We start from the raw sequence: 27021 nt of genomic DNA, 5'->3' as shown, positions 1-27021 counted from the left end.
GTGGCAGACCTCTCCTGACCCGCCCGCTGCTCCCCTCAGCAGTGTACTTCTCAGTCAACCTGTTCTGCTCCCCACTCTGTCTCTGGTGAATCCTATCACCCTCCGCATCTCTGGCCTGTACCCCAGTTCTGTATGAATAAATAAATCTTAAAAAATTAAAATTAAAAAATAAAGGTATCTTTGGTTTTTCTGAGGGGTAGCAGAAACCTTATGCTTGCTCTGTTACCGGTTAATGAAATCTCAAGAAATTGATTTTTGTTGTTGTTTTTTATGTTCAAAGTTTTACACTTTGTTTGCATTATCTTAATATTGAAATTCTAAGAAGCCGGGATACCTTGGTGATAGTGATGTTTCTTGTCATCAAATTTTCTTTAAGATTATCTCATTTTCTTCTTCCTGCCCTCTGATTTTGATGACTTCTCTAATTCTTTCTGCAGAAATAGTGCTCTTGTGCTTTCCATATAAGATTTTGTGGCTTAAATTACACATAACATTAAAGTAAATGAGTTTTATGATCTATAAGAGAAGAATGATTATTTGAATGCAGAGTATTCAAAATCTGTTTTGTGAAGCTGTATTGTAGATTAGCAGCGTAATGTTAGAGTACTTTAAAACTATAAACTGTTTATAAACTATAAACAGTTGTATATTTAACTTTAAAGTAATATCTAGTGTTACTTAAAGAGTTTATTGACAACTATTTCTTATTTTTCACTTTTTTACTGACATATTAGAATCTTTAATACTGTTTTTTTTTTCCTGTATGTCATTTAGTGCCTCATTATTTTCATCTCTCTCTCGTTTTATGTTGTAGGCTCGTTATAGAAAAGAGCAAACATTGCTTAAGCAACTGCCTTGCATTCCATTGGTAGAAAACTTGTTGAAAGATGGTACAGATGGCTGTGCTCTGGCTGCCCTTATTCATTTCTACTGTCCTGGTGTTGTCAGGCTGGAGGGTAAGTGTTCCACTGAATGATACCTAAATTGTAAATAAATGGCAACAAACATACTTAAGAATGCATTTTGTGAGTAATAAAGACTCTTTTAAAAAGAACATTTAGGTATAATTTTAGGAAGATAGCTGAGAAAAGTCATACTTGGTTTCTGTCTTTGGTGTAATCACAACTTTATACATGTGTTAGCAGATGCCCCGTGACTGCGTGTTTGTGCTGTCACTAATTACAAAGTGGATGTGAAATGTATATTATATCAGCTTCATCTAAAGTCACCACCTTCCTCTTTTTCTATTTAAAGATATTTGTTTGAAAGAAACCATGTCTTTGGCTGATAGCCTCTATAATCTGCAACTGATTCAAGAATTTTGCCAAGAATATTTGAACCAGTGTTGTCATTTTACCCTGGAAGATATGCTGTATGCAGCTTCATCCATAAAGGTAAATTACTCCTTTTCCCTTTGTTAGAAATATTCTTATCTAGATACATAATCTCCCCACTCCAAGCTTACTAATGAACTGTAGCATCAATCATAAGAGCTTTAAAAAACATAGTTTCTGTTTAATTTTTTTTGTATTACATGTTTTCATTGGCCTTTTCCAGTATAAAGCTAAAGTCAGTGCAGGAATGGGTGGATGTGCTTGGGCTAGCAAAACAGAGAATAAGCCTTTCTGGGTCACAGGCAGATGCTGACACATTGTGGAGGAAGCATAGAGGAAATACTGGTCACTGTCAGCATTCACCAGGACTGAGGAATGTGTCTGGGAAGAAGAAATCCTCAGATCCCTCAAGTTAAGACAAATCCTAGAAAAGGAAATAGGATGAGCCTTTTCAAATTTATTAGCCATTATCTCTTGCTTCAGAATGCCACACTAATAACTTCAGGCCGAGGCTTACTGCCATTCTTTGTAGAAATATTTATCGAGTACCTGGAAGTAACTTAGTGTGCTCTAGGTATTCTGGGGATGCTGCACTTGGCTTAGCAAGCCAAACAAGGAACTTCTGTGTTTTAAATAAAAGGCGAAAACAAATAATGGAGAGCAAGAAATGGATTCCAGAGATACTTAGGGTGTAAAATCTGCAAGCTTTGTTGATGAATTGAATATGGAGAGGCAGAAAGAAGGAAGCGTCAAAAACTTAAGTTTCTGGTTCACCTGCTGGGATAGTGGTGCCATTCTGAGAGGAGACTGAGATTTGTGGAGAAGATCACTACATCGGCTTTTGGACATGTGAGTGCCTTTCAGATACATAAAGGCAGATGCTGGTACACTGCTGCACACGTAAATAGCTGTTGTTTTGGGGGCAGTGTTGGCTGGCTGCCCCAGGCAGCGGTGTTCCTGAAGGGAGATCAGGCATAGAACTGCTGCTGGGAAGCCAAGTAAGATGGAGGCTGACAGATATGTCTGATTTAGCAACCTCTGTTAGTCATTGGAGGTTTGAGTAAATGCTCTTTGCAGGAGTGATGTCCGGGATGGTAGACGGGAGGCAATTAGGTAATTAAAAAGGATGAAATAGAAAGTTAATATGGGCTTACCCTTAGGTGAGTTTGTGAGGAGGAAAGAAGGTAGCAATGAGAAGAAACTAGAGAGTGGTGGATTCTTGCGTGAAAGTTTCGTTTTGTATTTTATTGGAGAGACTTGAGCCTGTTTAAAAGCCACTGGATAGGATGAGTAACTATAGAGGAGAAAGAAATACAATTAAGACAATAAAGTTTCCAAGAAGGTAAGCAGAGGTGGGACCCAGCACACAGCCTTCTCATTTCTTTTTTTTTTTTTAATCACAAACTTTAGTGACTACTTAAAATAGTATGTATTTTTATATGAATGTTAGAATGTGCTGGAAATTTATAGTTAAAACACAAACACTGGCAGTAGGAACCCACCAAAGCCTGCTCACCACTGCGCCGCGTCCACTCCAGACTCACTGTCCACGGCCTGCCGGCCTTCCACTGGTGTATCTGCACCACAGCGCAAAGCTGCCAACTCATAGTCCCTTCATGGCCTGTTTTTCCCAGTCTTTGTCTCTGTTAAAAGGTATTATAAGTAGCTGAAGGCAAAAAGACCTGAGTCACCCTTCATTCTTACACAATAGCCTTTAGGATATTTGAAAGTTGGCAGTTTAGGAGAACACTGAATCTCTATGAGGAACAAAACGGAGTGGCTAAGAGGGTTACAAGATTATCCCTTTGAGGATTAATGAGCAGGTAGGAGGCAGACAGGCCACCCATATTTGCAGTGATAATGTTGAACACCGAAATTTAATATGACGTAAGACCTCATCAAATCTTAATCACTTTGAAAGTAACAATGTTATTAGATAACAAATACCCAAAATTCAAAGGCATGCTGTTAAAACTTAACCAGTTATAATAAAATTATTACATATAGTTTTGGATTTTATGACTTACACATTTTAAAATATAGTAGTTTATAAACTTAAAATATGAGCTTAGTCCTTTTAATTTTAAACCATTTAAAAATTATTCACATTTTTAGATATAATAAAAGCAATGATACTGACTTAACCTTAGTAACTTTTCAAAGTCAGGTAGTACATTAAATTGTATGAATGTGTTTTATACTTCAAAATCATTAATTATTAACCATACCAACCTAGAGTCTTTGTTATTTATCTAGTTCCTGATTACTGTTGTTTATTGTTGTCAGACAGACACATACATGCATTATATTTAAGTGTATATTTCTCACAGTAATTTCTAGGGATCTGAAAAGAGCTTAATTTTTTCTCTTTTATGTCAACCCACTTTTCAGATTATCAAAGGTGGAGTAGCTATTCTAACTTTTTTGTTGAATGTGGAAGAAGAGAACCTTATACATTATCTCAAAGTTTTCCATAGTTAATTAATGGCTGCCAGGTAAATTGGGCTTCCTTTCTGGAACTATTTGTGCTAAACAGCAAAGAGGTTTTGAATAGGTGTTTCAGAGTTTACCTATAATTGCTGATGTTCTATTCCAGATTTAATAGCCTATAATAGGTCTGCTCCAGTCACAAATGAATGAGAGCATTTTAATAGGTAAGATAGCAAAATTCAGTTTGTAATTCTGGCCAAATTTTACCCACTGTTTCTTTCACTTGTTTTAACACTAACAGAATAATTACTTGGTGTTCATGGCGGAGCTTTTCTGGTGGTTTGAAGTCGTGAAGCCGTCGTTCGTGCAGCCCCGTGTTGTCCATCCGCAGGGAGGTAATCAGTCCTTTCAGCTTTAAGTGTCCTATGAGCAAGCAGAATTCTAGGTTTCCATGACTTCGTTTGGCTATTCTTTTTGAAGACACCCTACCATTGTTTAGATTTCAGCTATTAGCCTTGATCTCTAAATATTTTGATACTGAAAGCCACTAAATTCTCTGAGACAGATAATAAAGGAGAGAAAAATAAAATAGAGAGAATGGCTCTGAGTCACAAGCTTTATGTTGTCCAACTTTTAGCTTTTGATGGTTTCCCTGCTTTTTCTCTTCGAGTCTTATATCCCCATTCTAACTTTTATCCCTATTTCATTCTGAGTTGTTAACATTGTTGACAGGAATCCACTCAAATTTTGGCTTGACTTTATAATTTGAATTTTCCATTAATTCATTAAAAAAATGATGTGTGTATTTTTTAAACCAAATAGATTTTGTGATTATTACAGTATGATTAATTGATTGCTTGTAAGGATAATGAAATTAATATGAAATAAAATGATTACTGTTAAGTCCCTTGAGCAAAAAACTCTTGCATTTCTCTGAAGCACTTTTCCATTGACTTAATTATAAAATCAAAGATTTATTTCTATAAGGGAAAAAAATTAATCCTAAGCTTCCCCACTAAAGAACTTGACTTCTAGCATGAATGTGGGGCCGGTTCTTTAACCACTCCTCTTATGTCCCCCCTTGCTGCACCTCTACCCCCAAAAATGATTTTTTTATCTTGTGCTTATATTTTGTAAGTCCTAGGGATTTGCACACATAAAACATTAGAAGTCAAAATAATTGTTTATATTGCCATTGTTTAATTATAAATGTCATAATAATTACTTTTCAATAAACTATTTTTTGATTGATTTTGGATTTACAGAAAAAAATGCAAAAATAGTCCAGAGTCCTCATACTTATCCCAGTTTATTCTAGTGTTAGCATTTTGTATTAGAATGGCATATTTGTTATAACTAGCAAACCTGTACTGTACATTAGTGTTAGCCTTACGGAACAATTTCTGTCTTTGGATTTACCTGTTCTGGACATTTTGTAGAAATGAAATCGTAAAATATGTAATCTTTTGTGCCTGGTTTCTTCATTACTTAGTGCAATGTTTGCAAGAGTCATCTGTACCATAGTGTATGTCAGTATTTCATTCCTTTTTTGTAGCTGAACAATCTTCCTCTGTTTATATCAGATTTTTATTTTAACATTTGATGCATATTGGGTGGTTTCCACATTTCCAGTTCCATCTTTAGTTGTTACAAATAATGTTTTGTGTATATTTGTATAGAGAATTTTATTTTAAGATTTTTGTTTGAATCTGAATCAAGGTCTACATAGTAGGATGTTATATATAAATTTCTTTCAAGCTATAATTATGCCCTCCTCCCTTTAATGGCATCATTTCTACTAAGGAATTTCCTCTCAATTGAGAAGTCGCTGGTTGTACCCCATGGTGTCTTTTACCATATTCCTCTGTCCTCTTTATTTTTATTTTTGTATTGCTAGTTAGATTTAGAGACTTGATCTATGTCAGGATTTTGTTTTGTCAATACTACTCCATAGGGTAGTGCTCTTTTTTCCTCCTTAAATTTTATTAATTTGCCAGCTGTTCACATAGCTGTGTAATCTGGGAGCACAACTTCAGACCTCCGTGTGTGCACAAGCTGCGCTCGCCCTCCCAAAGCCCACACCAGCACCTCCGCATCCTAGCCCTGCCGCTCGCCCCCTTCTCTTCCAGTAACCACTATGTTTTTCACAGAGTCTAGGGTTATTTTTGTTCTGTTTTGCTATTTTATTTTCTGTGGTTATTCATGTTCCACAGATGAGTGAGACCGTCTGGATATGGCCTTCAACTCTCGGGCTTACTTCACTTAGTGTCATCACCATCCAGAGACCCATCCGTTTTGTCCCATCTTTTTTATAGTGTTCCTTTGAGTGCAGAGCCCACGGTTTCTTTATGTAGTTGTCTGTCGATGGACCCTTGCTGACTCCATGTCATGGATATTACAAACATGAGCGTACATAAATTTTTTTTTAAAGATTTATTTATTTATTCATACAGAACTGGGGTAGAGGCCAGAGATGCGGAGGGTGAGAGGATTCACCAGAGACAGAGCAGGGAGCAGAACAGGCAGATCGACGAAATACACTGCTGAGGGGAGCAGCGGGCGGGTCAGGAGAGGTCTGCGACACCATGTGGATCTCCTCCAGGGCAGGCGGGAATCGAACTCATGCGGAAGTGGCTTAAGCTTCTTAGTGCTGTGCTTTAACCGGCTGCGCCACCAGGGAGGGCCCCGTACATAAATTTTTATGCTTTCATAGACTTTATAGCCCTCCCCTCCAATTAAGAAAAGGAAAAAGGTCAAGAAGAAGGGGAAAATAGGTAACCAAAAGGGAAGCATCCATCACTGTAGTGATTTAGCGTGAGCTTATTTCACCCAACCCCTGCATCTCAGGGCAAAATTCTATAAAATATGTAACAAGAGCATTTAATTTTTCCATCTTTAAATTGCTATAAATAGCATCTCAAGCCATTGTATGACAAAAAATAAAAAGTTGAGATCCATCCCAGTTAACAAAGGTTTCACATTGCTTTCTATGATTTCATCAGTAATGCCCACTACTCAAAACACTCAGCAACTATTGTATCTCAAAGGAAAAAAGTATATCATCTTCCATAGTTACTTACTTACACTTGTGGTTCTAATCACTAACCTGTGAAATTGTGTCTGTCTTTAATTGATTACCAAAATGCCAACTATTTTATAAAGAAGTGAAAGTGATAGTATGTATTCAGGTTTTACGAAAACTTTAGCAAAGGTAGATGCTTGATTTTATTTTTATTTTAAATATCTGTGTTTTCTGTTAGGTCTCCCCTGGTCCTTCAGTTAGCCCTAATCAAGTGGTTTTTAGAAGTCAGAGCATTTGAAGTGTTTAAAGAAAATCTCTGTATTTTGAAAATTATTTAAAAGAAAACTATTTGTTCCCTGTTGGTAATAAATGAAATTGAGACTAAATTTAAATGTTTATGGTCCACAGTTCATGACACACGTGGTGAAATGCTAACCATGTTATTCTGAGGTTTTGTTTTGTTGTTTTTAATTGTAGCTGAACCTGCAAAAGATGTGCCTTCAGCTCCCATCTTGAATGCTGCCAAAAGAAACGTCTTAGATAGTTCTGACTTCGCTTCAAGGTAGATTCTGGAGTGGTTTCATTTTTACTTTTTCTAGTCTACTTGTTAATAAAAGCAGAATGAAATTTCATTATATTAAATACATTTGAAAGATTTCAGTTGGACTTTACATATGTTTTAGTTAGCTTACCCTTTTAAGTTAGCCTGTTCTAACTTAAATGCAATTAAAATTTATGTGGAAATGGATGTTTCTTAAATAGGCTTTAATAAATCATGCTGGAAAATAAGAAAACAGCATAAGTTGTAAAACAACAACCTAAAACTCAACTTTTGCTGCATGATTGGTTTTATAATTGAGAACTATGTAAGTAAAGTATAGGTAATTCTTGGCTTTCATGGGAACCTTTAAAATTCTGTTTGGGTTGTTGAATGTTTTATGATGTTTTAATCTTTGGAACAGTTTTCCATACTGATATGTTGACTGTCTAATGCTTTAGTTGTTAATATCAGGAACTGAATTGAGAGTCAAGTAAAAATAGCCTGCCATGTAATGTCAAGATAATCCTGACTTTTGATATTAGAGACATTAGTTTGTTTAAAAATGTTTTTTAATTGATGTTGTAAACAACTTTTCTTTTATATACTAGAACCTAAATTTGATGTTGATTTTGTACTCCCTAACTTATCTGATTTTTTAAGTTTAAAATTGGTGTATTTTGAAGTTTCAGAAATGTAAGCGGATCCATTCATAAGAATACATTTTAAAATTATGAGAAAGAAATTTTATGTACTTTCTGTATGGATTTTGGCTTAGCCTAAAAATATGAACCTATACTGTTACCCACTCTTCACACTTAAGAAGTTTCTCTCTCTAATACATGCTAACTTAGAGTATAAAACCCAAGCCTTGACAGAACCCCGGCCTCTTACTGCCTTTAGAGGTTCTCTTAGCTGCATGAACTTTTCTGGTGTCTGTAACACATTTTCCTTCTTTGACCCTCTGCTTTACTACTATAATTTTCATTACTTCCATAAGTTTTCTGTCCCATAGCCGTCCCTGAAATTTACCGCAAAGGTTAAGTTGAAATATTGCTGACTTAGCAGCTTCTGTGTTTTTTTCCAATAGGAAACTTTTCTGGTATTATTTCCTCTTTGTTTTCCTGGGTTGGTTCCACAGTGACTGATTCTTCCTTGAAATTGTAGCCGGCACTCAGAATTCTATTTCATTCTTACACCATGAAATCTTTAAAGCCTCTGACACTTTCCACTTTAAGATTAAATTATGCATTATTACTTCTTGGAACCTGAATGAACAGTCCTGACACTAGAAAGTGTCTTAAAGTCTTTTGGAAGACTCACCTTTCCTATCTCAAGCAGCTGATTGACTCCCTTCCCCATTTTTCCTAGCTCGAAGACATCCTGTAACTCAGATGGGTGCCTTAAGTCTTTTTCTCAGAGGGTCACGGGGTGGTTGTCACCCCAGGGCCTAGTAGTCCTTCTGAGGTGTAAGCCATCACGCGTTCCCCTATAGTGTCCCACATAGAATGCTGAGGAAGCATTCAAAATTGTGTACTCTTCCTGAAAATAATGCATACTTGTCTAAAAGTATTGTATCTGAATACTTATCATATGATAAAGAAAAAGCCATAGAAAGGCTAGCAAAGACATGTCTAACAGTTACTCCACATACTTGGCTGTCACCCCAGTGGGGAGCCACACCGTATCAAAATCCTCTATGCAGATGTGAAAATGAGGCAGCCAGTGGGAACTGGTAACTCATAGCTGTTTTTGGGGAGGAAGAAAGGAGTGAACATATATTTACAGTTAACCTGTGTTCAGGATTGCCTTCTTGTCATAGAGATAAAGAAGAGTAGACACCATGGATATGATTTTAGAAGGAAGAAGAATGGAAGCAAACGTGACAGGGACACACTATTTTCTGGTAGCTGCGCAAAGAATTACAGACAAAACAGGAAATGTAATGTGCAGGAGGAAAAAGCAGCACGGACGCACACAAGCATTGGCTTCCCACAGAGCCAAGTTATGCAAGTGTTTCAGGTGGTATTGGCCTTGGAAAGGTTCATTGACCAGTCAGAGAACCACATTGCTATATACCTTTGGATGCTTTAGGCCACTTGTTCCTCTTCTCAGTTTCCATTACTCTGGAGACACTGTAGTTTGTAAAGAGCTACAGAAGTCAGTACCTCAAATTCCACAATTCTCAACTTATGAGCGCAGGGCACTTCATTTCTTCATCTGATTATAAGATAGGCCATGCAGATTTAAACCATAGAAAAAGAAAAATTAAATTCTGGTCAGATGTTGTAAATTGGAGAAATAGACTGATCCCCTGCAAAAATTGCAGTCAGATGGGATTAAGAAGAAATAGCAGCAGGAAAGCATCCTGTCTTCCCAGGTTTTTTGGTCAGCACAGTGCAGCTCACTAGAGAACAAGTATAGAGACATTAAGTCTTTTAGGGAAGACTGCTGGGGTCTTTTATAAGAGTTGATTATGTATCATCTTACCTATTTGCTTTTTAATTTAGGATGAATAATCAGAGGCAATATAAAATTTATATAAATGATAACCTTTTGAATTTATTTTACTTTGCAGTGGGGAAGGAGCTGCATTTAGCCTCTCTCATCATCATTTGCCTTCGAGACATTCACGCCCACAAGCCCATTCTTCAACCTCAGGTAATATTTGAAAAAACCTAGTAAAATGTCTTTTAAATAGAATGGTGGAGAATGATCGGGAGTAAAAATTTAAATATCCCATCTTTTTGTTCTGGAAAGTGTTCTTTATATCCTAGGAGGTTGATTGGTTTTCTATGCTTGCTTTTCTTTTCTTAAATCAGTGGTCTCTTAATTCTCCAGTTATACCTACTTATTTTTTAATGCTATGAATGAATCCTCAAATATCTGAAATCTGTTAAATTGCTATGAGTTAAAATTATTTATATGATTTCAATGACTTTTTTTGTATTTGAAGGAGGAATTAGAAGGTCTTCATCTATGTCTTATGTTGATGGCTTCATAGGCACATGGCCTAAAGAGAAAAGGTAACCAAAAAGGATTATTTTTAGTATGTTCACATTATCAAGAAATGCTAATTCGTATTCTCTGTCATCAGCCAAATTACAATAGACGTTTATTCAGTACCTACATTTAATATGGGCAGAGTAGGTGGATAATAGAAAGATCAAAGGGGCCAAATTTGAACAGTAAAAACTTGAGTGCCCTAACTGATGGCAATATGATTATGGGAGAAGAAAGTAAATTTCAAGTAGTTATTATTCAGTCATATAAAATCACTTTCTGGAATTATTTAAAGATTTTTTTTCTTTAAATTTTTTTTTTTTTAGATCATCAGTGCATGGAGTTTCATTTGATATTTCTTTTGATAAAGAGAATAGTGTACCAAGATCTACTCCAAACCAAGGAATCACTCGTTCTGTTAGTAATGAAGGCCTTGCTTTGAACAACAACCGTGTGTCTAAGCACATTAGGAAAAATTTGTCCTTCAAACCAGTGAATGGAGAAGAGGAAACAGAAAGCATTGAAGAAGAACTCGATATTGACCCTCACAGTGACATCAAATCTTATGTTCCCCTTAATAGAAATGCTCTAAATTCTAATGAGAATATTCATTACAAGCTTCCAAATGGAGCTTTACAAAACAGAATACTGCTAGATGAGTTTGGCAATCAGATTGAGACACCAAGCATTGAAGAAGCATTGCAGATAATTCATGATACTGAAAATTCTCCCCATACACCACAGCCAGACCAAATTGCTAATGGCTTCTTTCTTCACAGCCAGGAAATGAGTATCCTGAATTCAAATATCAAGCTAAATCAATCTAGTCCTGATAACATAATGGATACAAAAGGTGCCTTGAGTCCCATAACTGACAATACTGAAGTAGACACTGGAATTCATGTTCCTTCAGAAGATATACCAGAAACTATGGATGAAGATTCTTCTCTGAGAGATTATACTGTAAGTTTAGATTCTGACATGGACGATGCTTCTAAATTCCTTCAGGATTATGATATGAGAACTAGCAATACCAGAGAAGCTTTGAGCCCTTGTCCTAGTACTGTGAGTACCAAGTCTCAGCCAGGTAGCAGTGCCTCCTCTAGCTCTGGGGTTAAAATGACCAGCTTTGCTGAGCAGAAATTCAGGAAACTGAATCATACGGATGGGAAAAGTAGTGGAAGCAGTTCACAGAAAACTACACCAGAGGGCTCTGAACTTAATATTCCTCATGTGGTTGCTTGGGCACAAATTCCAGAAGAAACAGGCCTTCCCCATGGACGGGATACTACCCAGCTATTAGCTTCTGAAATGGTGCATCTTCGGATGAAACTAGAAGAAAAGAGACGTGCCATAGAAGCCCAGAAGAAGAAAATGGAAGCTGCTTTTACTAAACAGAGGCAGAAAATGGGAAGGACAGCATTTCTGACTGTAGTAAAAAAGAAAGGGGATGGGATTTCCCCTCTTCGAGAGGAAGCAGCTGGTGCAGAAGATGAGAAAGTCTATACTGATCGGGCAAAAGAAAAAGAGTCACAGAAAGCTAACGGACAGAGGAGCAAGTCTCTAGCGGATATAAAAGAAAGCATGGAGAATCCTCAGGCCAAATGGCTCAAGTCTCCAACCACCCCTGTTGACCCCGAGAAGCAGTGGAACCTGGCAAGCCCCACAGAAGAAACTTTAAATGAAGGCGAGATTTTAGAATACACCAAGTCTATTGAAAAGTTAAATTCATCTCTGCATTTTCTGCAACAAGAAATGCAGCGCTTGTCACTTCAGCAAGAGATGCTCATGCAGATGAGAGAGCAGCAGTCTTGGGTGATTTCACCTCCCCAACCTTCTCCACAGAAGCAGGTTAGAGATTTTAAACCTTCTAGGCAGGCAGGCCCATCATCAACCGTTGCACCGTTCTCATCAGACTCCCCTCGGCCTACTCACCCATCTCCACAGTCTTCTAACAGGAAAAGTACGTCTTTCTCAGTTAAGAATCAAAGGACTCCGAGGCCAAATGAATTAAAAATAACACCTTTGAATAGAACATTGACGCCCCCTCGGTCTGTGGATAGTCTTCCGAGGTTAAGGAGGTTCTCGCCCAGTCAAGTTCCCATTCAGACGAGGTCATTTGTATGTTTTGGGGATGATGGAGAACCTCAGTTAAAGGAACCCAAACCTAAGGAGGAAGTGAAAAAGGAGGAATTGGAGCCCAAAGAGGCTTTGGGGCAGCATGTACACAATCCAGAAGAAAAGGAGCCCAAACCTCTAGAGTCAACAGTTTCTGAAGTCCTGTCACAGCCTATCACAGAGACTGTGTGCCTGACACCAAACGAGGACCAATTAAGTCAGCCCACAGAACCTCCTCCGAAACTTGTTTTCCCACCTGCTGCTCCTAAAAATGTTAACCTGATTGAAGTTTCCCTCTCAGATTTGAAACCTCCTGAAAAGGCTGATGTATCTGTTGAAAAAGATGATGGAGAAAGTGATAAAGAACTGTTAGATGATGACCAGAAAGTGTGCTGTGGATTCTTTTTTAAGGTAACACTTTTGACCATTCAGTGTTGGAAATCTGTAGCTTATTCTAGTCTTCAGAGTCATAGGCATCTTCGTTAGGTGGGTTTGTCTTTCTTAGTTGACAGCTCCTTTTAGTAGCCGTCCCTTTTGTTACAAGTCGAGTCCTGAAGTAGACTTGGCGCACCCTTGCTGGCTATCCTTTCCTTACATTCCAGTGCACTGTGTTCCAGAACAGACACCTTTCTTTCTTTTTTTTTTTTTTAAGACTTATTTACTTATGCATACAGACCTGGGGTGCAGGCCAGAGGTGTGGTGAGTGGGAGGATTCACCAGAGACACAGTAGGGACCAGAACAGGCAGATTGACAAAGTACACTGCTGAGGGGAGCAGTGGGCAGGTCAGGGGTCAGGAGAGGTCTGCTGTGCCATGTGGGTCACCTCCGGGGTAAGGGATCGAACTTGTGCTGCAGTGGTTTCGGAGAGCTTCTTAACACAGTGCTTTAACCCATTGCGCCACCAAGAGAGCCCCAGAACAGACTCCTTTCACTGCAGTCAGGTGCGTAGACTAAAATAGCTGCTTTCTCTGCCTTGCTCACCTTTGTAAACGCTGACACTGCATGTAAATATATTTTAGGGTTTTTTTTTTTTCAACCTTAAACATGTGTTTTGTTTCTTAAAAATCTTAACAATTGACCAGACAGAATCTTACTACATGAAACATTTAACCTACCTAGTTCGAATAGTGGTCACTGAACTAGCTCCTTGAGGAGCACCGGATGAAAGTCTAGTGTATCTCTGCTGATCAAGCCCTGGACAGAACATATTTAAACGACACTGGTAACTGAGTAGTACAAATACTGAACAATTCATCACCAATTGATGGTGAAGAGCTCAACATTTATATAGATGTTAACATCTATGTGATAAGAAAAAAAATATATTTTTGAAATTGGATCTAATTTTTATCATTTTTTATCTTTATATTTTTCTGTATTTTCTAAATTACCTATAAGGAAGAATTTATATATAAATGAAGAATATATATAAAGGATTATGTGTGTGTGTGTGTGTGTGTATAGTTAGAAACATATATGTGTTATTTTTATTTCTTTTTTTAATTAAAGGACTAAAGTGGATCATATCTGATCCTGTATAGCTCCATTTTGGAATATAGATAGAGAAAGCTGACACTAAACAGCAGTTTCTAATTTGAGATTTTAAATCAAAACACAGAGCATTCTCTAGGAATAAGAACCCAAGAAGTGATTGGAATGATCACAAAACTGCTAGTTTTTCTTCTGATCATTTAATGTTGGAAATTAGTAACTTATTTTAAAGTTGATCTCAGGGTGACAGCCTTTAAGGCTCTTTTTAATATTCAGAAACATGAATGGGAGTGATGTTTTATCTCTTAGCCAAGTTAAAACTACCATTTTTTAAAACTATGCTACTGTAGACACTTAGACAGCTTACTGTCTAATTTCAGAGACCTTTGCCACCTCTCTGTTCCTTAGAGAAAAAAGAACATTGGGTGAGGGGGGTGGCCTCTAGTGTAAAGTAGTTCACCTGTACCTCTGTGCCCACCTCAGACTGCCCCTTCTGTTCCATTTCCATGTCTTCACTGCCCTGATCCTCATCCCTTGGACTATGTTGATGGCTTCCTGACTGGACCTCCTGCCATTGACCATTTCACTCCCCACACCGCTGCTACTCGAGATGACTGTTAGAAGAATTTAAGTTCCATTGAGCCTCCTCTAGTCAGAATTCTTATGTTGCCTATTGACTGTCGTTCACTGTCTTCACATAATATTCAGACTCTCACAGCTATTTGCCCATACTATCCCCTATAACGTCTCTTTTAATCTCTTAATTTTCAGCTTCATTTGTTTGCTGAAGTCTTTTATATTTCTTAAGTAAATGTTAAAGGTTTCTCTTTTGTCTCCTCTTTTGTCGCCCTCCTGGTAGTAACTGTGACCCAGAGTTTTGTTCGAGTTACAGGTTTTTTTTAAGACTCATACCTCTTAGAGGTATTTTATCTTTTTTTAATCTCCAGAGCATAGTAAAGTGCCTGGCAAGTTGCAAAGTATATTTATTTTGTTAGAGACATATAAACACTTTCACTGATTTTTGAAAGGTACCTCCTGACGTTCTCCATCACCATTAATTTGCCCTGAGTCCTTATGCAAAGCTCCTTGTGTGCACCTCTTCACTGGCCTCTTCACTCCTTACAAAAGGTGCCGTAGGCCCCTCCCTGGTGGCACAATGGGTTAAAGCACAACACTAAGAAGCTAAAGCCACTTCAGCATGAGCTCGATCCCCACCCTGGAGGTGACCCACATGGTGCGGCAGATCTCTCCTGGCCCAGCCGCTACTCCCCTCAGCATTGTACTTCATGAGTCGGGCTGTTCTGCTCCCTACTCGGTCTCTGGTGAATTCTTTCACTGCTCCTGCACCTCTGGCCTGTCCCCCAGTTCTGCGTGCATTAATAAAATAAATCTAAAAAAAAAAAAAGTGCCATAATGGAATCTGCCTATTATTCTTCATGCTCTAGTGTCTGTGATGCCTCTACTGTGAGGTGAGTGTATGAGACCCTCAGGAGACGCTCATCATATAGATCAGTGAGCTGCTTCACAGCTTGTTCCTGTCCTGAATTCTGAAATATTTTCAAATCCCTCTGAGAATTGTCCTAAGTATATAAGTAGAAACTGAGGCAAGTTCACAAGGCCTACAGGTCAGAAACTAGCTCTCAAAATGAAAGAACTTTATATAATCATGCCCATCTTTTATTCAGAGGAAAAATCTTCAGAATAGCTCAGAACCCTTTAAGCAAATTGTCAGAACCTCAGCTTAAAATAGTAGCGACAGTAGTTTCATTTTTGCGGCATAACTTTAGGTAGCTAATTTTTGAGGATTTTATCTGTTTTCTTGTTTGTGTCTGTTATGAATACAGTGTAAGTACAATCTTTAAAATTAGGGTAAATTGAAAGCTCTCTGGTGGTCTACGGATTAAGTCTCAATGCTAATTGAGGGTCTGATACACCAACAGCATCAGGCATCACAGACACTAAAGCGCAGATGGCCTGAGTTCAGTCCCTGGCCATGAAGCTGACCCACATATGACAAAACAGAGCGCTCCTTTTTCACCAGCTGCTCCCCTTAGCAGTATACTTCATTAGATCCACCTGTTCTGCTCCCCACTTTGTCTCTGGTGAATCCTCTCATCCCCTATACCTTTGGCCTGTACCCCAGTTCTACATAGAAATAAAACCTTTTTAAAAAATAGGGTAAACTTTCCTCTTAGTTATATATGAGGGCTTCCCCCCAAACACCTCCCCACCAAGTTCTTTGCTAACTTCTTGGGTTTTGAAAACATGTAATTAAGTGTCCTTTGTCAGTTGATGGAAGAATTTAACTCATTGCTTCCTTATTTATGTATTTTTTCATTTTAAAGAGACATCTGTATTAGGAAAAGGAGAAAGAAAAAGAGAGGGGCCTGCATAGACACAGGCGGGCGGGAGAGCTGCCGCTGCTGATTAGCAAGAGGAACAGTTCTATGAACAGGCAGGAAGGTTTTCATAGTCACAGTGGGTGAGAGCTGCCTCTCCTCCATGATTTCTGGAACATGCCCATACATGTGTATGGGCAGGGTCAGAATAACATTGAATGTGTAGTTCAGATTTGCACTTATGAGAGTCACCGCCGAATACGACCACAACAATTGGGAATGAGAATATGGCACTGAACCATTTACCTTTTTCATGACCTTCATTCTCAGGATGACCAAAAAGCAGAAAACGATATGGCAATGAAACGGGCAGCTTTGTTGGAGAAAAGACTAAGAAGGGAAAAAGAGACTCAGCTCCGGAAGCAACAGCTGGAAGCAGAAATGGAGCATAAGAAAGAAGAGACAAGGTAATGTAAATTGGTGTGTCAATTCTAAATCTGAGCATTAGTGGTTAATTTATTTTCCTAAAGTATTATTTGATTGTATATTTATCTGAAGTTTAAGACATTTCTAAGTAAAGTTCTCCTGAAACATTAATTTATGTCACTGAATTTTTTGTTTTTATTAAGGTTGTGTTGTGTTCTAACATTATGTCTCAGGTGTACACCACAAAGACTCAGTGCGTTCACACTGTTACATGGAGGTCACTGCCAGATGTCACTGGCTTCACCCATGTAACTGTTTCTATTTGCTTTTTGTAGTTCATTGTTTATGTCATAATCCCCAACTTGTATATCCAGCTAGACTTGGAAAGCGATACGGAAAATAAGGTACCCAAAGAACTATAGGCAGAGCGAGCATGAAGATGTAAGCAGTTTAGTGCAGATGGTGTAAATGGGTGCTAAGCTAAGGAGGAACAGCCTGGCGGTTAAGATAAAGTACAAGGCAACTGTATTAGATTTGTCCACCATTTAGAAATGGTGGTCTTCTTGCTGGTCTTGCCATCTCTGGATCCCAAGCCCTCTCTCGCGCACGATAGCCAGGCCCCCTTGCCCTGGCCCGACACCACAGGCTTGCTGTGTGCCAGTCTTGGCAGTGCAGGTGTTTGTGTTGGGCCCAGTGTTGCCACTGACAAGCTGTCAGAACCTGTATGCTTGAGAGTAAAGTTGTCATCAATAAGTCTTCCCCTATAGATACAGACTTGCCAGTGACGTTATGGTGGTACATCCATTTTTCAAAAGTGTGTGTTTTGTGTCTGTGTATGCACATCCATGTATACATGTGTGTTTAATGACCTACATTAGTTCAAGTACATTTTAAATGAGCCATTTCCCCCTGGGTGCTGAAATATAATAATTCTTCCATCTTGCACCAAATACATACATTCCAGCGTCTCTTTAACTGGGTATGCAGAATAAGAATTAACCATTGGGTTTCCTAGGCGTAAAACTGAGGAAGAACGTCAAAAGAAAGAAGATGAGAGAGCACGCAGAGAATTTATCAGGCAAGAGTACATGAGGCGAAAGCAGCTGAAACTAATGGAAGACATGGACACAGTCATCAAACCTCGCCCTCAAGCAGCAAAACAAAAAAAACAGCGCCCAAAATCTATTCATAGAGATCATATTGAATCTCCCAAAACTCCAATAAAAGGTCCTCCAGGTAACACAGCTCATCATGAAGTCTGTTCATAAATAAACACCAGCCTGGTTTGTTAAGACTAACTTGATTGTGCTTTGGCTGCTAAATTGGATACAACCTTGGAGATCTGTGCATGCTCCTCATTTGGAAAACCAAAAGGAGTAAATGAGTGTTTTTACCACTTAGTGTCCATGTGTGCGTGCATATGTTCAAGTGGAACAAATAACTGCTGAAAAAAAATCCAGTTTATATACTAACCTGTTGTGAAACTCTGCCCTCAGATATAATCTTTCAGGACTATTAACTACCTTTCCAGATTCGTAAATTTAAGAATAAATGTTATATGCATGAAATATGTAAGAATGATTTTAGTATAAGGTATCCAAGATTGGGTTCATGAATTCCTCCTTTAAGAAAGAGTCAAAAATCCAAATTTATTTCGGTAGCTGATCTAGGGTGCATCTTTTTTATCTGAATTCAACATGGATAGTCTTTAAAAAAAAAAAATTAAAACTGAATTCACAAGGTGAGTTCCTGTTGACTGAAAATGAATAAACTAACACTGTACCCAGAAATTTGATATTCCTAAACACAGTATTTTTCACCATTTTATTTTCTTTATGACTTTTTGTTATGATGTCTCATTTCCTTATTATCATGTCTCATCTTGCCACTTTACTTTTAGAGTAAATCCTGACAACTATTTGTTTTATCGGTTTCTTTACAGACAGTTCCTCACTAATTTTCAGTAAGTCCATATATGCATGCAGACATAGCATGTGTTTAGGTTAAGAATAAAGAGAATGGAACTATGGAGACAATTTCCAAATGCTGGTGTTATCTCATGAACAGACTCCTTTCTGCTTTCTCTGTTTCAATTTATAATTTTGTCTTTCTTCAGGATCACGCATTTATCGTGTTTTTTCAGTCTCTAGCCTTTCTCTGGCGTCGCTGACCACGGGGGATAATGAGAGTGTGCATTCGGGCAAGCGGACACCACGGTGAGTCTCGCCGGGGGCGTTTCTCGTAACAGGCACGTGTTCTGTGCAATTATTTTATAGTGAGTGAATCACAGTCAAATGTTCGTACATTTTCTGGGCTAGTACAACTTGGGTTTCTGTTAAAAGAACTGATATAAAAAAGGCCTAGTCATGCTCACTGTTTTTTATCTTTTAGAACTTAGGAATTGCTGGCTTTGGTAAGATCAGTAGTTGCTAATCGGGCTGTGACTGCGCTCTCCTCATTGGCGTGGTCACACAGGCCGCCTGTGAGCCTGCACCAGGGAAACAGCAGACACGTCAGCATCTCACTGCCTTCTCCTGTAGGACCGCATTTTGCAAAAGGAGGTTTCTAGTGACAGCGCTCTGAGTTCTGGTCTTGATGTTACTGTCCTGTTGTGTTCCTTGCCAGTTTTCATGTGGGAAAACACTGCTTCGTTTGACAAGCATTTAGGAAGTTCTGAAAGGTTCTCAGCATGTGACACAGAACTATTTTACTTGCTCTTTAGATCAGAGTCTGTAGAAGGCTTCTTATCTCCAAGTCGCTGTGGTAGTCGAAATGGGGAAAAAGACTGGGAAAATGCATCAACCACATCTTCAGTGGCTTCTGGAACAGAATACACAGGTTAGTGCTTACATGCTTTAGTAAACGTCTTAATTTAGTGCATTAATAAGGGTGGCCTGAAGGAGAGCTCGCAGGAGACTGGGCAGAACCAGTGAACACAGTTGCCACGTCCAGGCAGGTCATTTAGTGATAAATGCCACGTGGGGAGGGGTAGAACCTTTCTCAGGTGAATTGAGACACGTTTCTAGAAATGATCCAGGCCACTTACACCCCATCCTCCTCCGGCACATCATCCTCCTCTTAAGGTCGCCTGCCATTTCTGTGTTGCAGCTTATGTCTACAGCACCTAGGTCCTGATGACTGTGAAGGGGCTAGACCCCACAAAGCTCTCTTTATAACATTGGGGTTTCAGGCAGCTAGAAGTGTGTATCTTTAAAAAGTGCTGAGAGACTCCAAGAGCTGAGAACAGGAGGAGGGCATCGAGTCACGCGTGTCCCCGGCAGGTGCTCTGCTAGCCTGTGCAGCTATAGTATGCTGAAGAACAGAATGGAGAGAGCACTTCCAGAGGGCTAGTGGGCGGGAAGGTGAGGGCGGACATGCACCAGGGAAAGGCGCAGGAGAAGAGCAAGGCCTGGGCACACTGGCGCTGCCCCACTGGCATGGCCTGTGGGGGCAGAAGCCCTCAAAAGGCCTGTGGGGACTAGAACGTGCTGTTTCCCGGGTTCCTCACCCTGACACCCCTCTTTCAGTTCTGTGACTTTTCAGTACAGAGTCATGTAGGCAGCCTGAGCCCTCAAGGCCTGGGTTTGGACAGTATTTCCTTGCTGTTCTCTCTGCTTCTCCATATTCATTCAGTTTAACACCACATCTGCCAGGCACTTTCCTAAACAGAGTGTCAGAGATACACAGGATCAACTGCTACCAGCTCCTGAACTGATGATTACAGTTCCAAGAGTGATACAAGGTGTAGAGGCGTGGGTAGCTTAAACTAAGCTGTGGGAAGAGTAATTTATACTGAAGGGATAAATAGGTAAATGCTACAAACCAGGGCTGCTTTTTTTTTATTTCTTTCCCAAACAACTAGTTACTCAGAACACTAATTAGAGGGCAAAGCATAATCCCTGCCTTCTACCAGAGTTTAGTTTAGTTAGTTAGTATGCATAGGTCATACTGTGAGCTACCATTTGTGAGGAGGAATGTTCCAGGAAAATGGCTCCTGTGCTTTGCCAAGCAAGCAGCACCACTGGTGAGAAAATGCTAAACAAAGGCCCACAGAAATATAGAAGAAAAGGTGGGACTATTTCTTTCCTTTTAAAGGCTTAACTCATGGACTCAGTCTGCTTGAAGCCCACGAGTCACCTTACCAAACATGAGAAAAAAGGGAAGCAGTGTGACAGTCACAGAGATACCTCATTCCAGGTGGCCATAGCAGCGTCCTCAATGTGCAGCTTCTGCACAATGAGCAAAACTGTCAGTAAGACAGAAAGACACCCTTCGGAATGGGAAAAAATATTGACACACCCTAATCTGATAGAAGGTGATAGCCCAGGTGTATAAGAACTCATGCAAGTCAACAGATAAAACAACCCAATCAAAGGAAGACATACAGATGGCCAGCAGGTGCATGGGAAAATGTCCATCATCACTTAACAGGGAAATGCAAACTGAACACCATCTTGCACCTGTGAGAATGGGCTATAGAAAGACCAGAAAAGACAAGTGTTGGCAAGGATGTGGAGAAAAAGGGGGTCCTCTCACACTGTTGATGGGAATGTAGGAAAAACTATGGAGATTTCTCAGAATATTATAAATAGATCTACTGGCAATCTCATTCCTATGTATCTACACAAGGAACGCAAAAATGCTAATTTGAAAGGATAGTTGCTTACTGTAGTGCTGTTGACAACAGCCAAGTCATGAAAGCAACCCAGGTGCCTGAGGACAGAGGAAAGGGTGAGAGAAAAAGTGAAGAGGACCAGAGGGTCAGGTGCCAGTGCTGTATGTTGACAGTGGAGGAATAAAGCAAAGGGTCAGGCGAAACAAAACCAATACAAACCCTGGAAACCTGGCTGCACTTGAGGCCATGAGATGGCGAGTGGGAGAGGGAAGATGGAGCGAGGGAGCTCAGTGGGCCTTCATCTGAGGGGGCTGGCCGGGCCTCTGAATCACATCCCGCGCTGTAAGCCAGTGTCACCACAGTTGAGATTTTCTTTTCAAATAATAAAAATAATGAACAGCTATATACCAGAGACATTTTATGGGGGTGGAGTGGGGAATGGGATCAAAAACAGTGGGGGGAGGGGAATGCACTGGACTGATGGCACAAGGGTGATTTGGTGATGGGAGGCCCATGGGGATTACAACTGAGACGGAAAAAGGCACAAAATGATGTAAAAATAAACTATTATATTTTTAAGAAGTAAATAAATAATTTTAAAAGTTTTTAATGTTTTCTTTTCATTTTTAAATGTGTTCATCACCAAAAACAAAAGCAAGCAAAAAAAATATGTGTGTGTGTATATGTGTATGTATATATATATATATATTCCGGTGGGGTGCAGCCAGTCAGACCTGCAAACCCAGAATTTGGCTTTTTGTTACACATAGTAGAACATCCTTTAAACACAGTATTGCTGACTCAGTAACGTTTTTATTGTTAAATTCTTACCATAGGACCAAAGCTCTACAAAGAACCCAGTGCAAAATCCAATAAGCACATAATACAAAATGCTCTAGCCCACTGTTGTTTGGCTGGAAAAGTAAATGAAGGTCAGAAGAAAAAAATACTAGAGGTAAGCATGTTAGCATGAAGATTTACTTTGCAATATTCTGAAATGATGGGAGTCTTCTCTATAAACTCAAGAGGAAGATCATAGGCTTTCAAAATTTAAGTAGCATGGAAATATCTTGTAACTGTGGTTTAATTATTAGCTTGAATGCAGGTTTAATTAGAGATTAGGCATTGACTTTGATGATAGAATGAAATTGTAAAGTTATCTTTTTGCGGTGGAGTGGGGAATGGGACCAAAAATGGGGGGGGGAAGGGAGGGAAATGCACGGGACTATGGTGGTGGCACAGGGGTGATTTGGTGATGGGAAACCCATGGGGATTACAATTGAGATGAAAAAAAAATGTGAAAAATGATGTAAAAATAAACTTTTTAATAAAAAAAAAAAAAAGTAAAAAAAAAAAAAAGTTATCTTTTTGCCTAGATTCACCCGTTCATGTTTCATTAATGTAGGAAATGTGATTTTCCATTTTTTAAATGAAGCTGTATTATCAAGGAGATAATCAGTGCTTCATTGTGATACAGATAGTTTGATTAAGAGTAAAATGAGAGATTGTTCATCTCCAAGTTCCTGGGAGGATTACAGTAGCACCAGGGCTGAGAGCCCCATGGAGGAGAGAGCTGTGCTCAGCTTATATGAGAGACAGTTTATCTTCTTTTGACTCAGTTTATATTTTAAACTAAATGTCAGAATTGTGGGCCAAGAACTGGAACACAAGCATATAAGATTTATGCAGTGAAAGGGTTTTTGTAATTTTTTTTTTCTTTCTTTTAAAGGAAATGGAAAAGTCGGATGCCAACAACTTCTTAATCTTGTTCCGGGATTCAGGCTGCCAGTTCAGATCTTTGTATACTTATTGCCCAGAGACTGAAGAAATTAATAAACTGACTGGGATAGGCCCAAAATCGATCACTAAAAAAATGATTGAGGGACTTTATAAATATAATTCTGACAGGAAACAGTTTAGTCACATACCTGCTAAAACTTTATCTGCCAGTGTTGATGCAATTACCATCCATAGCCATTTATGGCAGACCAAGAGACCCGTAACACCAAAAAAACTCTTACCCACTAAAGCATAGGAGTTGGGAAATACTCACTTCAGAACATTCATGGTAAATTTGCACTTCATCTTTCCTGCCTATAGAAAATCTTTCTATTGCCAACAAGACTTTTATTAATTAAAACTGGACATTAATCTCTGTTGTCATGAACAACTGGAATGTAAACCACAGTATTTTGGAGTGCAGAAGATTCCCACTTAGGTGTAAGTCCAAGAGATGAAGGAAGTATTTCAAATCACCAGTGGAGATTTGTGTCATTAGGTTCACCTGCTTGATGCTAGCTACGCTGAAGCACTGAATTCTCGTGGACACTAGTTGGATTTATGGTTGAATTATGGCTAAGACTACAGATTATGTGTTTTTATTTGTTGCTTTTTTTTTTTTTTTTTACTTTAATGTATTTGCTTGTCTTCAATGTTTTATTTGGCTGTTTTTCTCCCCTTGGGGTTTGTTCTAAGATACCTTTGTACTTTGTTTCATGTGGCGATATCATGAGTGTAGGAAATACACCGTCCGAGGTAAGTCGCACCTTTCTTAGAAGGCTAAGAGAAACACTAGTGTTTAGTTTTACAATAACCCTCATGTTTTAATGGTGTTAGAACATTTGCAAGAATTGTTCTAAGTATTTACAATTCTGTATTTATTATTCACTTAAGTATTAACCTTTCTCCATCAAAATAAGAGGAGATGTGGTAAAGAGCTGCTAGTAGCTTCACTTTAAACCACATGAGCTTAACCAAGAATATGTTCTGAGAAGTTGCTGATTAAATCAGTGCTGTTTCTATGCCACTTCTGGACAACTCTGAATTATCTAGATTATTGTTTTAACAAAAAAGGCTTTCTATCTCTTTTAAAAGTAAGTCACTTTACAAGCTGGCATAAGTGAATGACACTTTGAGAGTAGTCTTGCAGTCTGATGATGTGAGACTTGCTGCCAAGTTCTCAAGAGGTCTTTACAGTATATTTATAACTGATATAAAAATTATATTTAGAATTTTTAAACATGTACAAAGGGCTACATTTTAATTTTAAAATAGCTTCACATTATTTTACTTATATTGAGTTATTTTTTCCTTTTTTATCCTTTCCAAGTGCAACAACTTAGAGTTTCAAGTGCACACTTGAAATCCCCTCTACATGATCTTTGTTCCATTAACAGTGTATACCAGAGGGAGGGTTAGCTGGGGAAAAACTTCATTCTCAGGAAAAGACTTGAATGATTATGTGACCCTGTATGTTTCAGTGTTGTGACAACTGTGTAAACTTAAGGGGAAAGACAGTGGTGTAACATAAATGAGATGTGTGGTTCGTTTTCTTTCATGGGAAGTAGAGACTAAGATATATACATTTCTCTAAGTGAGCTGTTTAGAGGAATAACTGATAGCCCATATGATGTATTACTTATTTTAAAGAAGGAGTAGGAATGAGATGTCCCTGAACTGTACTTTTCTATTTTAAGACCCATTAGGCATCAGTGCATCCGGGTTATCAACATTTTCTCAAATGCTGTCAATATTTTACTATAATTTATGTTCTTATATTTATGTATATTTGTTAAAACTGTAAAAAAAAAAATTTCACAGATTTTTTTCCAATACCTGTGCAAGATATATGTGTAGCTCAAAACTATTTGTGACCTACTGTTTGCATGTAAGAGACCAGAATATGTAACGCTCATATTTTAAGTGTATACATACTGTGTATATAATATATGAATATTAAAAATGGGAATTGCACATTTTACCTTTCAGACAAGTTTCTATCACAGAAGGAAATGAATGCCAACTACATTTAGATTGACTAAAAATAGTAAGTGAATAATCAAAGCGTGGTCAAAAGTTATTACTAAATTGGTTCTTTTCAAATTTCCCTTATCTAAGCAATTTTCTTTATGATATTGTCCATGAAGTTTTCAAAAATGGGATGTAAGACAGTAGAGGAATTATTTCACATAGTATTCTTAAATTTATGTGCAGTGTCCATAATGTCTAAAGGTAGAATGTTAACATTGCCACAGAAGTTCATTGCACTCAGTATAATATTTTACTCTACTAATACAAAAGGAAAATGGATATATTTCTTTAAGTCTGCAGATTTTTTAAAATTACAGTATGGCTTTTTTTTTTTTTAATTATGTCTTAATTACACAAATGAAAATTACGCTGTCTCATGAAGACTGGAGACTTTCAACCTTACTGAAACACTTCGGTGCTTTCATGTTCTGAGGTCAAATTATTATGGCAGTGACTCAGTTACGTTGCCAACCACTTCTCACGTATAACAGTGCAGCCTGGCAAATTCTGCTCTTTGACAAGGCTTTGGAAAGTGTTTAATTCCTCTCGGTTTTCAATTTTTTTTTTTTTTTTTTTTTTAGAATAACTGTTACAGTTTTTATTTGGCTGTTTAAAGCCAAATTCAACTTTTTAATTATGGTTTGATGGACACTTTGGGGCAATGTATAGTGTATGGTGTGCTTACCTGTCCACTCTAGAGCATTGCTTACAGGATTTTTTTTAAGATGCTGTGCTGTAAAATATTGTCATTAGCTATTTCCTGGTACAGTGTAGTTTTTCCCCTTTTATTTGAATAAAAGCATGGCACCAACTGACTCCTTTCTTGTTTCTTGAGTAAAATGTGGGGCTTTGTAATATTATTGAACTTGGCCAAGATCATCAGAGTTTCCTATCTCTTAACCTATGTTTAACAATTTGAATATTCTTGAGACAACTTTTGATATTATTTGGCATTGTTTGGCTACTAGCTTCAGGTGCTGAAAGGTCTCTATGCTGAATGCTATCTGCATAGTGGTGTACAAATGTTTGCCCATCTTACATTAATTTTGTCCCTATCTTCTTCTGGTGAATTAATGTATCAGAATGAGCACACTATACTTTAGGAACTGGATGGCTAATGAATACACTAATCCACAGTAGCCCTGGGGTGCCAGGACCTGACCCTTTGATTTTATCAAGTCTGCCATTCAGACCAGAACAATGCAGGAAGATTTAAAAACAAAACAACCCACTGATGGAAAACTGAGAACTTGTAGCTCAAGTGGATTTCATTCTTTTGCCTAATACTGTAACTGGCATCCATACAAGGACAGTTAAAATCAGGCCCATTCTCTTGATCATCTAGATTGACAAAGGTAGAAGAAGGGAGAGATCACTGAGGTGGAGAAAGTAAACTTAACCTGCGAACAGGCTGATCAAATGAATGGAGGTACAAGGGACCAGGGCACAGGATGAGATCTTTTCCATCCAGGGACTCACTGGGCTCTCGGTGCTTCCCGGTGAGTTCCCTGTAGTGAACTTGTGCCGCTCGTCAGCCTCAAAGCATTTCTGCCATAAAAGACGGGGTAACTGGTTGGTAGTCTGGTTTTAGCTGGTGCAGCAATCCTATCTTTATGTAAATCTCTTACCCTCCTTTAGGTCCATACAGTGATATCGTGGTCTAGAGGTGGCAGTCTTGAATAGTGCCACTACAGCTTAATAACATGGAAGGATAACATTTACTGGAAGTGTGAAATAAGAGTGTAGAGACACACTTCATACTACTCTAGAAGATGGTATTATAGCAGTTTGCAAATCAAAACCCACACCAAGTAAACGGAAGAGGTGCCACTTACAGCAACCCATAAGCATTCACTATCAAATTTTTAGCAAACTGAAAAATAATAGCTTGTTC

General features: G+C 38.5%; 1 protein-coding gene across 4 annotated transcripts in view; it reads left to right on the top strand.

Annotated features, from left to right (window-relative positions):
* The window catches only part of CAMSAP2 (calmodulin regulated spectrin-associated protein family, member 2), an 83242-nt gene extending 57300 nt beyond the window's left edge, over positions 1 to 25942 (top strand). For 2 of the 4 annotated variants that reach the window (XM_004685472.2, XM_004685471.2), the window contains 13 exons: positions 815 to 956; positions 1255 to 1394; positions 4066 to 4159; positions 7264 to 7348; positions 9903 to 9985; positions 10281 to 10350; positions 10654 to 12856; positions 16607 to 16743; positions 17718 to 17938; positions 18846 to 18918; positions 19425 to 19540; positions 22154 to 22272; positions 23047 to 25942. In XM_004685472.2, coding sequence (XP_004685529.1) covers positions 815 to 956; positions 1255 to 1394; positions 4066 to 4159; positions 7264 to 7348; positions 9903 to 9985; positions 10281 to 10350; positions 10654 to 12856; positions 16607 to 16743; positions 17718 to 17938; positions 18846 to 18918; positions 19425 to 19540; positions 22154 to 22272; positions 23047 to 23352 — 3789 coding nt within the window. In that variant the 3' untranslated portion in view covers positions 23353 to 25942. Of the gene's footprint in view, positions 1 to 814; positions 957 to 1254; positions 1395 to 4065; positions 4160 to 7263; positions 7349 to 9902; positions 9986 to 10280; positions 10351 to 10653; positions 12857 to 16606; positions 16744 to 17717; positions 17939 to 18818; positions 18919 to 19424; positions 19541 to 22153; positions 22273 to 23046 lie in introns of all 4 variants that reach the window. The other 2 variants (XM_012726868.1, XM_012726867.1) reach the window with 1 other exon arrangement.
* The last annotated feature ends 1079 nt before the right edge of the window (positions 25943 to 27021 follow it).

The sequence above is a fragment of the Condylura cristata genome, unplaced genomic scaffold (assembly GCF_000260355.1).
Source record: "Condylura cristata isolate star-nosed mole 26May11 unplaced genomic scaffold, ConCri1.0 scaffold00018, whole genome shotgun sequence".
NCBI lineage: Eukaryota > Metazoa > Chordata > Mammalia > Eulipotyphla > Talpidae > Condylura > Condylura cristata.
Note: the sequence above shows the minus strand (reverse complement) of the source record. Positions and strands in the feature narration are given on the sequence as shown.